Raw genomic sequence first — 13,035 nt, 5'->3', positions numbered from 1 at the left:
CTGACAGCACGTCGACCCCAGTATACCACATCGATCCAGTTCACTCTATTCCTTGCCCGCCTTTCACCCTCCTGCATGTTCAGGCCCCGATCACTCAAAATCTTTTTCACTCCATCTTTCCACCTCCAATTTGGTCTCCCACTTCTCCTTGTTCCCTCCACCTCTGACACATATATCCTCTTGGTCAATCTTTCCTCACTCATTCTCTCCATGTGCCCAAACCATTTCAAAACACCCTCTTCTGCTCTCTCAACCACGCTCTTTTTATTTCCACACATCTCTCTTACCCTTACATTACTTACTCGATCAAACCACCTCACACCACATATTGTCCTCAAACATCTCATTTCCAGCACATCCACCCTCCTGCGCACTACTCTATCCATAGCCTGTGCCTTGCAACCATACAACATTGTTGGAACCACTATTCCTTCAAACATACCCATTTTTGCTTTCCAAGATAATGTTCTCGACTTCCACACATTCTTCAAGGCTCCCAGGATTTTCGCCCCCTCCCCCACCCTATGATTCATGTCCGCTTCCATGGTTCCATCTGCTGCCAGATCCACTCCCAGATATCTAAAACACTTTACTTCCTCCAGTTTTTCTCCATTCAAACTTATCTCCCAATTGACTTGACCCTCAACCCTACTGTACCTAATAACCTTGCTCTTATTCACATTTACTCTTAACTTTCTTCTTTCACACACTTTACCAAACTCAGTCACCAGCTTCTGCAGTTTCTCACATGAATCAGCCATCAGTGCTGTATCATCAGCGAACAACAACTGACTCACTTCCCAAGCTCTCTCATCCCCAACAGACTGCATACTTGCCCCTCTTTCCAAAACTCTTGCATTCACCTCCCTAAAAACCCAATCCATAAACAAATTAAACAACCATGGAGACATCACACACCCCTGCTGCAAACCAACATTCACTGAGAACCAATCACTTTCCTCTCTTCCTACATGTACACATGCCTTATATCCTCGATAAAAACTTTTCACTGCTTCTAACTACTTGCCTCCCACACCATATATTCTTCGTATCTTCCACAGAGCATCTCTATCGACTTTATCACATGCCTTCTCTAGATCCATAAATGCTACATACAAATCCATTTGCTTTTCTAAGTATTTCTCACATACATTCTTCAAAGCAAACACCTGATCCACACATCCTCTACCACTTCTGAAACCACACTGCTCTTCCCCAATCTAATGCTCTGTACATGCCTTCACCCTCTCAATCAATACCCTCCCATATAATTTACCAGGAATACTCAACAAACTTATACCTCTGTAATTTGAGCACTCACTCTTGTCCCCTTTGCCTTTATACAATGGCACTATGCACGCATTGTTTCCAGATAAACCTATTCTAAAATCTACAAAATTTGGTTTCTTTAGAAAAAATCTCACATCAGCTACAAACCTATTTGCTTTTTCACGTTGCTTCAAAGAAATGAGTTTTCATAATACATAAGTACATAAAATTTCAGCTTTTGTGAAAAGTGAGTTTGAAGCAACATGTTGCAAACTTACTTAATTTTTTTTGGACCCAAACCTGTCATGAACAGTAGTTACTTGGACTGGAGACTAGTTTCCACTTAGTAGATAGGGAAGAAAGAGGTTAGCTTATGTTTACAGATTTGAAAAAAAAGAAAAAAGATGGATTAGCATATGAAAGAATAGCTAAAAAGAGAAATGAACACAATGTATATGAGTCATTCAGCTACACCATTCAAGATTATCACATACCAGTAAGAGACAACATATTAAATCAACTATTTACATATAACATTCGTTACTGAAACTGAAGTAGATAAAACAAGCATATCAGATCATAACATAATGGAAATGGAGTGAAACTATGATTATCCAACCATACCGGGACCTGTGGGAAATTGGATAACTAGAAAAGTTGAATGGTATGACTGGACATATTTAATCCATACATACATACATACAGGGGTGTGTGATGTCTCCATGGTTGTTTAATTTGTTTATGGATGGGGTTGTTAGGGAGGTAAATGCAAGAGTCCTGGAAAGAGGGGCAAGTATGAAGTCTGTTGGGGATGAGAGAGCTTGGGAAGTGAGTCAGTTGTTGTTCGCTGATGATACAGCGCTGGTGGCTGATTCATGTGAGAAACTGCAGAAGCTGGTGACTGAGTTTGGTAAAGTGTGTGGAAGAAGAAAGTTGAGAGTAAATGTGAATAAGAGCAAGGTTATTAGGTACAGTAGGGGTGAGGGTCAAGTCAATTGGGAGGTGAGTTTGAATGGAGAAAAACTGGAGGAAGTGAAGTGTTTTAGATATCTGGGAGTGGATCTGTCAGCGGATGGAACCATGGAAGCGGAAGTGGATCATAGGGTGGGGGAGGGGGCGAAAATTTTGGGAGCCTTGAAAAATGTGTGGAAGTCGAGAACATTATCTCGGAAAGCAAAAATGGGTATGTTTGAGGGAATAGTGGTTCCAACAATGTTGTATGGTTGCGAGGCGTGGGCTATGGATAGAGATGTGCGCAGGAGGATGGATGTGCTGGAAATGAGATGTTTGAGGACAATGTGTGGTGTGAGGTGGTTTGATCGAGTAAGTAACGTAAGGGTAAGAGAGAGGTGTGGAAATAAAAAGAGCGTGGTTGAGAGAGCAGAAGAGGGTGTTTTGAAATGGTTTGGGCACATGGAGAGAATGAGTGAGGAGAGATTGACCAAGAGGATATATGTGTCGGAGGTGGAGGGAACGAGGAGAAGAGGGAGACCAAATTGGAGGTGGAAAGATGGAGTGAAAAAGATTTTGTGTGATCGGGGCCTGAACATGCAGGAGGGTGAAAGGAGGGCAAGAAATAGAGTGAATTGGAGTCATGTGGTATACAGGGGTTGACGTGCTGTCAGTGGATTGAAGCAAGGCATGTGAAGCGTCTGGGGTAAACCATGGAAAGCTGTGTAGGTATGTATATTTGCGTGTGTGGACGTGTGTATGTACATGTGTATGGGGGGGGGGGGGGGTTGGGCCATTTCTTTCGTCTGTTTCCTTGCGCTACCTCGCAAACGCGGGAGACAGCGACAAAGTATAAAAAAAAAAAAAAAAAAAAAAAAAAAAAAAAAAAATGTCTGTCTATATCATATGATGTTCTCACAGTGAACATCAATTAATGAGGTGAATTTTTCCACCTCTGTTCAAGTATCCAGCTGATTTATCATACCATTAGTCACCTAAAGAGATCTTTACTGCTGTCAACCACTACAAACACCATTATAAGTGTATGGCTGTTGACCCTCAGTTCATGCATCTATGGTAATCCTGCAGAAAAATCATCAAAAGTTGAATGATGTAACTGATGAGAAGGAACACTTGTGATATGTATCAATTTGTGAGGAAAGTCGAGAAGAATAACATGAGAAATGTGAAGAGGATGACTTCAATGGGATCATGTAAAAGGAAGGATGCATCCCCACTGACCACATGCTTATGTCATAAATTATGAAACAACTGTGCCTAGTTTTCTCAAGTAATCATGTGATGATAGAAAAGTTTGTTAACATATAACAGAGAAAGAGCTAAAATAGCTAGAAGGAACAATTACCTCCAGTATCGTTCTACATGAGCTAGTGACTAGATGTCCTGACACTTACATTTAGTGTTAATTGTGTAATGCTCTAGGTATGCTCAATTTACATCCCACTGAAGTGAGCTTTTCAGTTCAAATGATGGCAAAAAAAAAAAAAATCCCTTACAAGTATGACTAGATTTTCCACAGGATAAGACACTGTCCTATATGGATAAATATAACAAAGATATTTTTCTGGTGCTATAAACAGTTCTACATAAGGTAAAGTTTCCTCTAAACTTTCGAACCTTTTAGAAAACCTGTTTAGAAATATCATATCATTTTATTGCTTGTGACATAAGACAACTCTACATACTGATTAAGCATGCCTTCTAATGTAAATGAGGATGGGAAGAGGCAATTGTTACAGGTAAGGATAGGGCCTCCATACCACAAAACGAACAACTATGGTCCTTCAAGAGTTTAGAGTTTCTAACTATGTAAAAAGCGGTAGCAAATGGAACTATGACTGATAAGAAATATGTTATATTATCTGTGTCACAAGGAATAACATTAGCCTCTTTACTTTTCATGATAATGATGTCTGACATGGGCAAAATGGTAAAAGAAAGGAGGCACATTGTTTTGCAGATCATACTAGAGAAAGTAAGATAAGTTTAGAGGAGAAAGAATAATTGCAAGATAACCTAAATTCAATATCTAAATGGGCAGAGTAGAACTTAATGGAATTTAGTAAGAAATATTTGAAGAACTAAATCATAAAAAGACTGGTGACACAACAGTTACATCTTGCAAGGAGTTAGAAGGAAAAGAAATCAGTGAAGGAAACCTTTAAAGACTTGGGAGTAACTGTAAATGGAAAGCTGGAATTTGGTGACCGTATTTAAAAAAAAAAAAAAATCACATCAACGGGTGAAGGAATGATTGCAGTGATAATGTAAACTTCCACCATGAAGGGTGGAAATTTCAAAGATGATGAAAATGTCCAATTTATACATGATCAAATTTGAATACTGCTGTGCTTTATGGTCACCATCAAAGCAAGCTAAAGTAAAAATAAACTAGAAAGAATTCAGAAACAGTTTTATAAACAAAACTGAGGAAACAGAATGCTTGAACTGTCATGAGATATTAAGAGAACTTGAAATTTTTCTTTCAGAAAGAGAATAGAGAAGTTACTTTATAATCTCAGCATCATAGTTAATATACAACCATGCTGAGATTATAAAGTAGAGAATCAGAGACAATGTGCTTGAATCAAAAACATTACAACAAGGAAAAAATAGTAATTAAGTTGGCAATAATTCCCTAGAATATATCCAAAAATTTGAATGACCAGAATAGTGGCCAACCACTGTCTTGTGTAAAAGTGAACCTGATGCCCTGTTCGTGTGTTGGTAGCCATATTTTCCTGGGGATGACTTTATGTCCTGCATATTAGATGGCCAGACTGTGTCTTGTGAGTGGTTATAGTCAGACCCTTGTTGATGGTGACTCCAAGTGTCCTTTGGGATGATCACACAAGGTGCCTATAAGTGGTTACAATAGGTGCCTTGTAGGTGTCCATATTAGACGTTCTGTGGATGGCCACACTAGGTGAAAAGTGGATGGTTACTCTAGTGTCCTGTTGCTTTGACATCTACCATTTCCAATGTCTTTGAATCCCTCCACAACTCCCATATCTCTAAACACCTCGAAAATTCCAGTCTTCCATCTGATCATCAGTATGGCTTCCATAAGGCAAGATCCACTGGTGATATTCTTTCCTATCTTACTAATGTCTGGTCATCATCCCTGAAAGATTTTGGGGAGTCAAGTGTAGTTGCCCTTGATATATCTAAGGCTTTTGAGAGGGTGTGGCATTGGAGTCTCATCTCTAAGCCAACCTCTTTTGGCTTCCATCATTTTGCTCCTTCATATCTAGCTTCCTCTCTGGCCAATATATCTCTGTGGTTGTTGGTGGATCAGCCTCCTCTTCTCCAGCAACAGCATTGTCTCTCAAGGTTCTGTCCTGTCCCCTACACTTTTTCTTCTTTTTTTTTTTTGAGCGATTTCCTCTCCACAAACAATCCACTGCTTCCTCTTCTTTCACTTGATCTGCATCTCATTTTGACACAGCTTCCTCATTAAACTCAGACTTGGACAGGATATCTTACTGGGGTAGACAAAATCTTGTTAAGTTTAATGCCTCCAAGACCTAGTTTTTACCTGTCTCTTTATTGAAAACTCCTCACAACTCTTGCCTCTTCTTTGAAGGTTCTGTAATTCCACCTCCTGACTCAATGAACTTACTTGGCATTACTGTAATATCTACTCTTTCTTGGAAACCCCACATTACAGGAATAGCTAAGTCTGCCTCCAAGAAACTGGGTGTCCTGTTTAGATGTCAAAACTTCTCATCTGAACAGTTGTTTCATTTATACAAGGGATTGATTCATCCTTGCATGGAGTACTGCTCTCACATCTAGGGTGGTTCTAGCTCTACATCCTTACTTGACAGAATTGAGTCGAACGTGATCTGCCTTACAGACTGTCCTAGGCTAACTTCTAAATTGATCCCGTGCCCTATGCTGCAATGTTGGTTCACTTTCCCTCTTTTATAGGTATTACTTTGGTTTTTGTTGCCGAGAGCTGGCTGCTTGTGTGCCCACACCACTAGCTTGACCATGCAATACTTGGCAAGCTGCTGCATCACATGATTATTGTGTGGCCATCAGCAACTCAAAGGTGGGCCATTTTGATACCTGCTTCTTTCCCTGCACACTGAAGCTCGGGAATTCTCTACCTTTTCATTTCTTTCCCAATAACTATGACCTAGCACATTTTAATTAAAGAGAAAGGTTTTTTCAATTTCTCAAAAATTTGAAAATACTTTCCCTTGTCTTTTCTTTTTGTTTCTTAATTCTCTCCATGTTTCAATTAAGGCCCAGCCTTGATGTGGACTTTTGTCCCTGACTGGAGCCTTCAACATAAAAAAAAGTGCCGTAAAGGTAGCCACACGAGGTGCCTTGAACGAGGTTTTACCAGTGTCAATTTGGGTGGCTTTACTAGGGGTCTCATGGTTGGCCTTATGAGGTGCTGTGTCGTGACACCAGGGAAGAAGTAATATGAGAGTACGAGGAGCGGAAGGTCTGTAGTCCAGCCTGTATGAGCTCCCGCCTGATGGTACGGGAACTTATGTTTGTGTGGAGGTGTTGGATAAAGAGCTTCCTCAGGACCTCAGAGGAAACATAAGGGTTGGTCTGGGCTAGCTCAAGCAGGGTCTGGCGCTCTTCCTCTGTCAGCTTTTTGCGTCGTCCTCTGCTGCTCCTCTTACCCATACCTATCACACAACTGCCATCATTCTGCAATTGAAGAAATAACACTGCCTTATTGTAAACACAAAGGAGGCAAAACTTACCTAACACCATTGAAAGCCAAGCTTACTTAAAAAGTTCGAAGACCAAGCCAAACTGATCTAAAACATGTGAAACACTGACTAACAATGAAAGGTAAGATTGCTTAACAACTGTGAAAGGCCCATTAAATACTAGAGGATAAAATTATATATCTCCTTTAATGAGGCCATTAAATAATGAGACCAAGTTTTCAAACACTTGTGAATGACCCACGAAACGGTGGAGGCCAAGCTTAACTAAACCTTTCAATGGTTAACCCCAGACACTTCTCATGCCCTGGTTCAGTCCATTGGCAGCATGTTAACCCCTGTATACCATACCATTCCAATTCATTGTATCCAGTGCATAGCTTTCACCCTCCTGCATGTTCAGGCCCCGATTTCTCAAAATCTATTTCACTCCACCCTTCCATCATTTTTCTGTCTCCAACTTGGTCTTCCCATTCTCCTTGTTCCCTCCATTTCTGGCACATATATCCTCTTTGTCAACCTTTCCTCACTTATTCTCTCCATATGTCCAAACCATTTTAACACACCCTCTTCAGCTATCTCAATCACACTCAATTGATTACTACACCTCTCTCTTACCCTTTTATTATTTACTCAATCACTCTACCTCACAATATGTATTGTCCTAAAGCATTTCATTTCTAATACATCTATCCTCCTCTGCACAGCTTTACCTAAATAAAAGCAATGCCTTGCATCCATATAATACCATTGGGACTACTATGCCTTTAAACATACTCATTTTTGCTCTCTCAAATAAGGATCTCTCTTTCCACACATTCTTCAGCACTCCCAGAACCTTCACCACCTCACCCACTCTTTGACTCACTTTCACTTCCACAGTTCCTTTCAATACCAGATCCATTCCCAGGTATCTAAAACACTTCATTTCCTCCTATTTTTCTTCATTCAAACTCACACCCCAACTAATCTGTCACTCAACCCTGCTAAACTTAATAACCTTGATTTTAATCCCATTTACTTTTAGCTTCCTCTCTTCACACACTCTTGCAAACCCTGTCACCAGTTTCTTACTTGAATCCGCTACCAATGCTGTATCATCAGCAAACAACTGATTCACTTCCTAGGACCTCTGATCCCCTATGATTCTATGCTCACCCTTCTTTTCAAGATTTGCCTATACCTCCCTTCTACATCATTCATAAACAAATTAAACAACCATAGTGACATCACATGCCCCTGCCTCAGACCCATCTTCGCTTGGAACCATTCACTCTCCCCTCTTCCTACTCATACACTTCCCTTACAACCTTGATTAAAACTCACTGCTTCTAGGAGCTTTTCTCCCATACTGTATATTCCTAAGACATTCTATCAACCATGTCATATGCCTTCTCCAGATCCATAAATGCCACATACAAATCCATTAATTTTTCTAAGTATTTCTCAAACGTTCTTTAGAGCAAATACTTGATCCACATCCTCTACTACTTATGAAACCATGCTCTATACATGGCTTCAATCACTAGCTTATGTATTACCTAAAAAGGACCTGCAAAGCTATGAAGGCCTAACTCAACCAAAACAAAAACTTGCTAAAACTGGAGATCAAGCTCCTTTAACACCTAAGAAGGATCCGTTAAAGCTGAAAATCATACTTTTCTAACTTCTAGGAAGATTTCATTTTGTAAAAAAAATTTTGAATGAATATCAACCCAATGGAGTCTGTCTGTAATTCCTTTATACTACAGCTCACAGGATGTGCACCACAGGGTGTATTTTAAACGTAATGAAAAACTAGCACAAATCAACCTGTTAAGAATCTACTTAACAGAGGCCTAGGTTATATTGAAATTATGAAGAACTCTAAACAGGGTCCAAGCATCAAACACTTACAAAAGGAATCACTAAACAGTAAGGTGCAAGGTCAAGCACATAACACATGAAGGAAATACAAAAACACTGAGGGGCAAATATCTAATGTCTAAAAGAACCATTAAACAACAATAAATTTTCCTATCTACCTATCCATGTCATCATTATTCCATTCCCAAATACATGGGGTGAATCAGATACATGCAGCTTATATGACCACTTGTACACTTTCTCAAACCATTTCTAGTGGGTTAAAGTGTATCATGAACTTCCATACTTGTAAACTGCTTTTTACTTTTCTATTCTGCACTTTAAACATTAAAAAAAGTAAGACCAACATTTCCATTTACATAAAGTCCATAAAATAAAAGCATTCAATCCTCAGTCATTTCTGTATTGTCTTCATTTGATATATCCATATTCTTAATCCTCTCTCACTGAATATATGCATCTATTCTAAGGTCTGCCTCTTCTTGTACTTTCTTCCATACTACCAAAGTTCATATTATCTTGACTAATCTATGTTGTCATATGTTCTACATAACTTTATCATCGTAAAAGACCTTTATCCAAGCGCTTTTCTGGTGATTTCTTGACACCATATAACCTCATTTCTTGATTTTTAATCAATCTATTCTAATTCCAACTATGCAATCCAAGTTACCATCTCCACTGCTCTTAGCTTTGTTCTTTCTTGACCCACACAAACCTGTCTTCCATTTCTTAAAATTTTTTATGTTGTATCTCCTTCTGTATGAATCAAAAGGAGGGAAATATACTGTTTTTGCTGTTTCTACTTTCCATTCTTATTTTTCTTTCTAACAATTAGCACTCTAAACTTGGTGTAGTTAAGATGTTTTGACTTGACCCATAAGGGTCAGGTCAAGTGTATCCAAACTAAAGTCAAGATTTTTTGAGGATGTAGAGAAGGTTAGGTCAAAGGACAATGATGTTGAGGGTATTGTGAAGATGTGTTTGATCTGATTCATGAGGAATATGGCAAAGGGAATTGGTGTTAAGAGTGTAGTGAAGACTGTCTCTACCCTGACCCATAAGATTCAGGTTGAAGGTTAGTAATGTTGAGGGTGTAGTGAAGATGGCCTTTGACCTGACCTGTAAGGGTGATAGCGAAGATGAAGGAGTGTAGTGGGAAAGATGGTGTTATGAAGATGACCTTTAACCCAATTTATAGTTACGTATTTGTATTGCAAAAAAATACAAATACGTGTAGGAAGAGAGGAAAGTGATTGGTTCTCAGTGAATGTAGGTTTGCGGCAGGGGTGTGTGATGTCTCCATGGTTGTTTAATTTGTTTATGGATGGGGTTGTTAGGGAGGTGAATGCAAGAGTTTTGGAAAGAGGGGCAAGTATGAAGTCTGTTGGGGATGAGAGAGCTTGGGAAGTGAGTCAGTTGTTGTTCGCTGATGATACAGCGCTGGTGGCTGATTCATGTGAGAAACTGCAGAAGCTGGTGACTGAGTTTGGTAAAGTGTGTGAAAGAAGAAAGTTAAGAGTAAATGTGAATAAGAGCAAGGTTATTAGGTACAGTAGGGTTGAGGGTCAAGTCAACTGGGAGGTAAGTTTGAATGGAGAAAAACTGGAGGAAGTAAAGTGTTTTAGATATCTGGGAGTGGATCTGGCAGCGGATGGAACCATGGAAGCGGAAGTGGATCATAGGGTGGGGGAGGGGGCGAGAATTCTGGGAGCCTTGAAGAATGTATGGAAGTCGAGAACATTATCTCGGAAAGAAAAATGGGTATGTTTGAAGGAATAGTGGTTCCAACAATGTTGTATGGTTGCGAGGCGTGGGCTATGGAAAGAGTTGTGCGCAGGAGGATGGATGTGCTGGAAATGAGATGTTTGAGGACAATGTGTGGTGTGAGGTGGTTTGATCGAGTAAGTAACGTAAGGGTAAGAGAGATGTGTGGAAATAAAAAGAGCGTGGTTGAGAGAGCAGAAGAGGGTGTTTTGAAATGGTTTGGGCACATGGAGAGAATGAGTGAGGGAAGATTGACCAAGAGGATATATGTGTCGGGGGTGGAGGGAACGAGGAGAAGTGGGAGACCAAATTGGAGGTGGAAAGATGGAGTGAAAAAGATTTTGTGTGATCGGGGCCTGAACATGCAGGAGGGTGAAAGGAGGGCAAGGAATAGAGTGAATTGGATCGATGTGGTATACTGGGGTTGACGTGCTGTCAGTGGATTGAATCAGGGCATGTGAAGCGTCTGGGGTAAACCATGGAAAGCTGTGTAGGTATGTATATTTGCGTGTGTGGACGTATGTATATACATGTGTATGGGGGTGGGTTGGGCCATTTCTTTCGTCTGTTTCCTTGTGCTACCTCGCAAACGCGGGAGACAGCGACAAAGCAAAAAAAAAAAAAAATAAAAATTGTATTGCATAGCGAGGGAAACTTGTGGGCCCCTATCCCTGTAACATTCTCTACTATCCAATAACTTGAATTTATATATGCTGTCCCTTAACCACGTCCTGTGTCACCTTATTCCATTCATATACTATAAAAGTACTAGATTACATAATTTTTAACAAGTCTCTTGCTAAATTTCATTTTAAGTCCTGTGGTTGCTCTGTCCCTACATCTCATGAAGAACTGTTCATTGTCCACATTGTCAAATCTGTTTTACAAACTTAAAAGATTGTGATAAGGACAACCTTCACTTTACTTCTTCTAAGTAAGCAAATTTAAAGCCTCTAGCCCTTCCTTGTGACTGAATTTTCTTAATTCTGGTACAATAAAGAGGAAATGTAGACCATGGAATAAAGATGGATAAAAGCAGTGAGAGAATCATTTAAGGCTACGGGTATATGAAGAATTACCAAAGACTTGACTGCATTGTAAGAATTCTGTGTATGGGATAATGTGATTGGAGACACTGGTCTCACCAGATGAATCAACTTCATGTGCAAAGTGAAAAAGTAAGAAGCAAATGTAATTATGGAAGCTGATGTTTTAGTTTAACACAATGGCCATGGGTTTGAGATGTATATGAGTGGTTAGAGAGGCTGTATTTACCTGATGCACCCCCACAAAAACTGGTAGTAAATTCAATGATGATTATCTTCCAGTGAGTGCCTATGATAAAATTTAGCAAGTTTGGTAGTGTGTGGATGAAGAAAGCTGAGAGTAAATGTGAATAAGAGCAAGGTTATTAGGTTCAGTAGGGTTGAGGGACAAGTAAATTGGGAGGTAAGTTTGAATGGAGAAAAACTGGAGGAAGTGAAGTGTTTTAGATATCAACAATGTTATATGGTTGCGAGGCGCGGTTGCGCAGAGAAGGGTGGATATGTTAGAAATGAGATGTTTGAGGATAATATGTGGTATGAGATGGTTTGATTGAGTAAGCAATGAAAGGGTAAAAGAGATGTGTGGTAATAAAAAGAGTGTGTTTGAAAAAGCAGAAGAGGGTGTATTGAAATGGTTTGGTCACAATGAGTGAATGAAAGAGGAAAGATTGACAAAGAGGATATATGTGTCAGAGGTGGAGGGAACGAGGAGAAGTGGGAGACCAAATTGGAAGTGGAAGGATGGAGTGAAAAAGATTTAAAGCGATCGGGGCCTGAACATGCAGGAGGGTGAAAGGCATGCAAGGAATTGAGGGAATTGGGACGATGTGGTATACTGGGATCGATGTGCTATCAATGGATTGAAACAGGGCATGTGAACTGTCTGGGGTAAACCATGGAAAGTTTTGTGGGGCCTAGATGTGGAAAGGGAGCAATGGTTTCGGTGCATTACACAATGTGCGGTGTGAGGTGGTTTGATTGAGTAAGTAATGAAAGAGTAAGAGAGATGTGTGGTAATGAAAAGAGTGTGGATTAGGAAAAATATATATATGTGCATGGGGCCTATACTGGTCCTGTTGTTATTTTCTTATGAACTGTATCTTTAATTTCTACAAAAATGAAGATGATATTATCAAAGGGTGCAACATTTTTAATAACAGAATTAAGACTAGCTTTAACAAAGAACAAGACAACACTCCTTATTTCATTTCCCTTACAACTGTTAAACAATATGTACTTTACAAATATGTGTTCAGCATGGAAATGTCTATTTTTGATATTTAACCGAGATTCAAAAATACAACTCATATGTTGCTGCATATACTCTGTACATTAACATAATACACTTTGATTTGAAGCTGAGACCTGTTTCAAAAAGCACTTATGGAGGGGGATGGGTCTCGTCTACATGAATTGTA

At 39.6% G+C, this 13,035-nt stretch overlaps 2 protein-coding genes across 5 annotated transcripts in view; one reads left to right on the top strand and one right to left on the bottom strand.

Moving 5' to 3' along the window:
• LOC139751162 (uncharacterized) overlaps positions 1-13,035 on the bottom strand; it is a 166,152-nt gene that overhangs the window by 9,582 nt on the left and 143,535 nt on the right. The window contains exon 5 of one of the 3 annotated variants that reach the window (XM_071666272.1): positions 3,752-6,915. The exons of 1 other annotated variant lie outside the window; for it this stretch is intronic. In XM_071666272.1, coding sequence (XP_071522373.1) covers positions 6,640-6,915 — 276 coding nt within the window. In that variant the 3' untranslated portion in view covers positions 3,752-6,639. Of the gene's footprint in view, positions 1-3,751; positions 6,916-13,035 lie in introns of those variants that run through there. One more of the 3 variants, XR_011713289.1, reaches the window with a different exon arrangement.
• Positions 1-13,035, top strand: part of LOC139751160 (uncharacterized) — a 117,379-nt gene that overhangs the window by 78,392 nt on the left and 25,952 nt on the right. The window lies entirely within an intron of this gene.

Source organism: Panulirus ornatus, chromosome 11 (assembly GCF_036320965.1).
Source record: "Panulirus ornatus isolate Po-2019 chromosome 11, ASM3632096v1, whole genome shotgun sequence".
Classification (NCBI taxonomy): Eukaryota; Metazoa; Arthropoda; class Malacostraca; order Decapoda; family Palinuridae; genus Panulirus; species Panulirus ornatus.
Note: the sequence above shows the minus strand (reverse complement) of the source record. Positions and strands in the feature narration are given on the sequence as shown.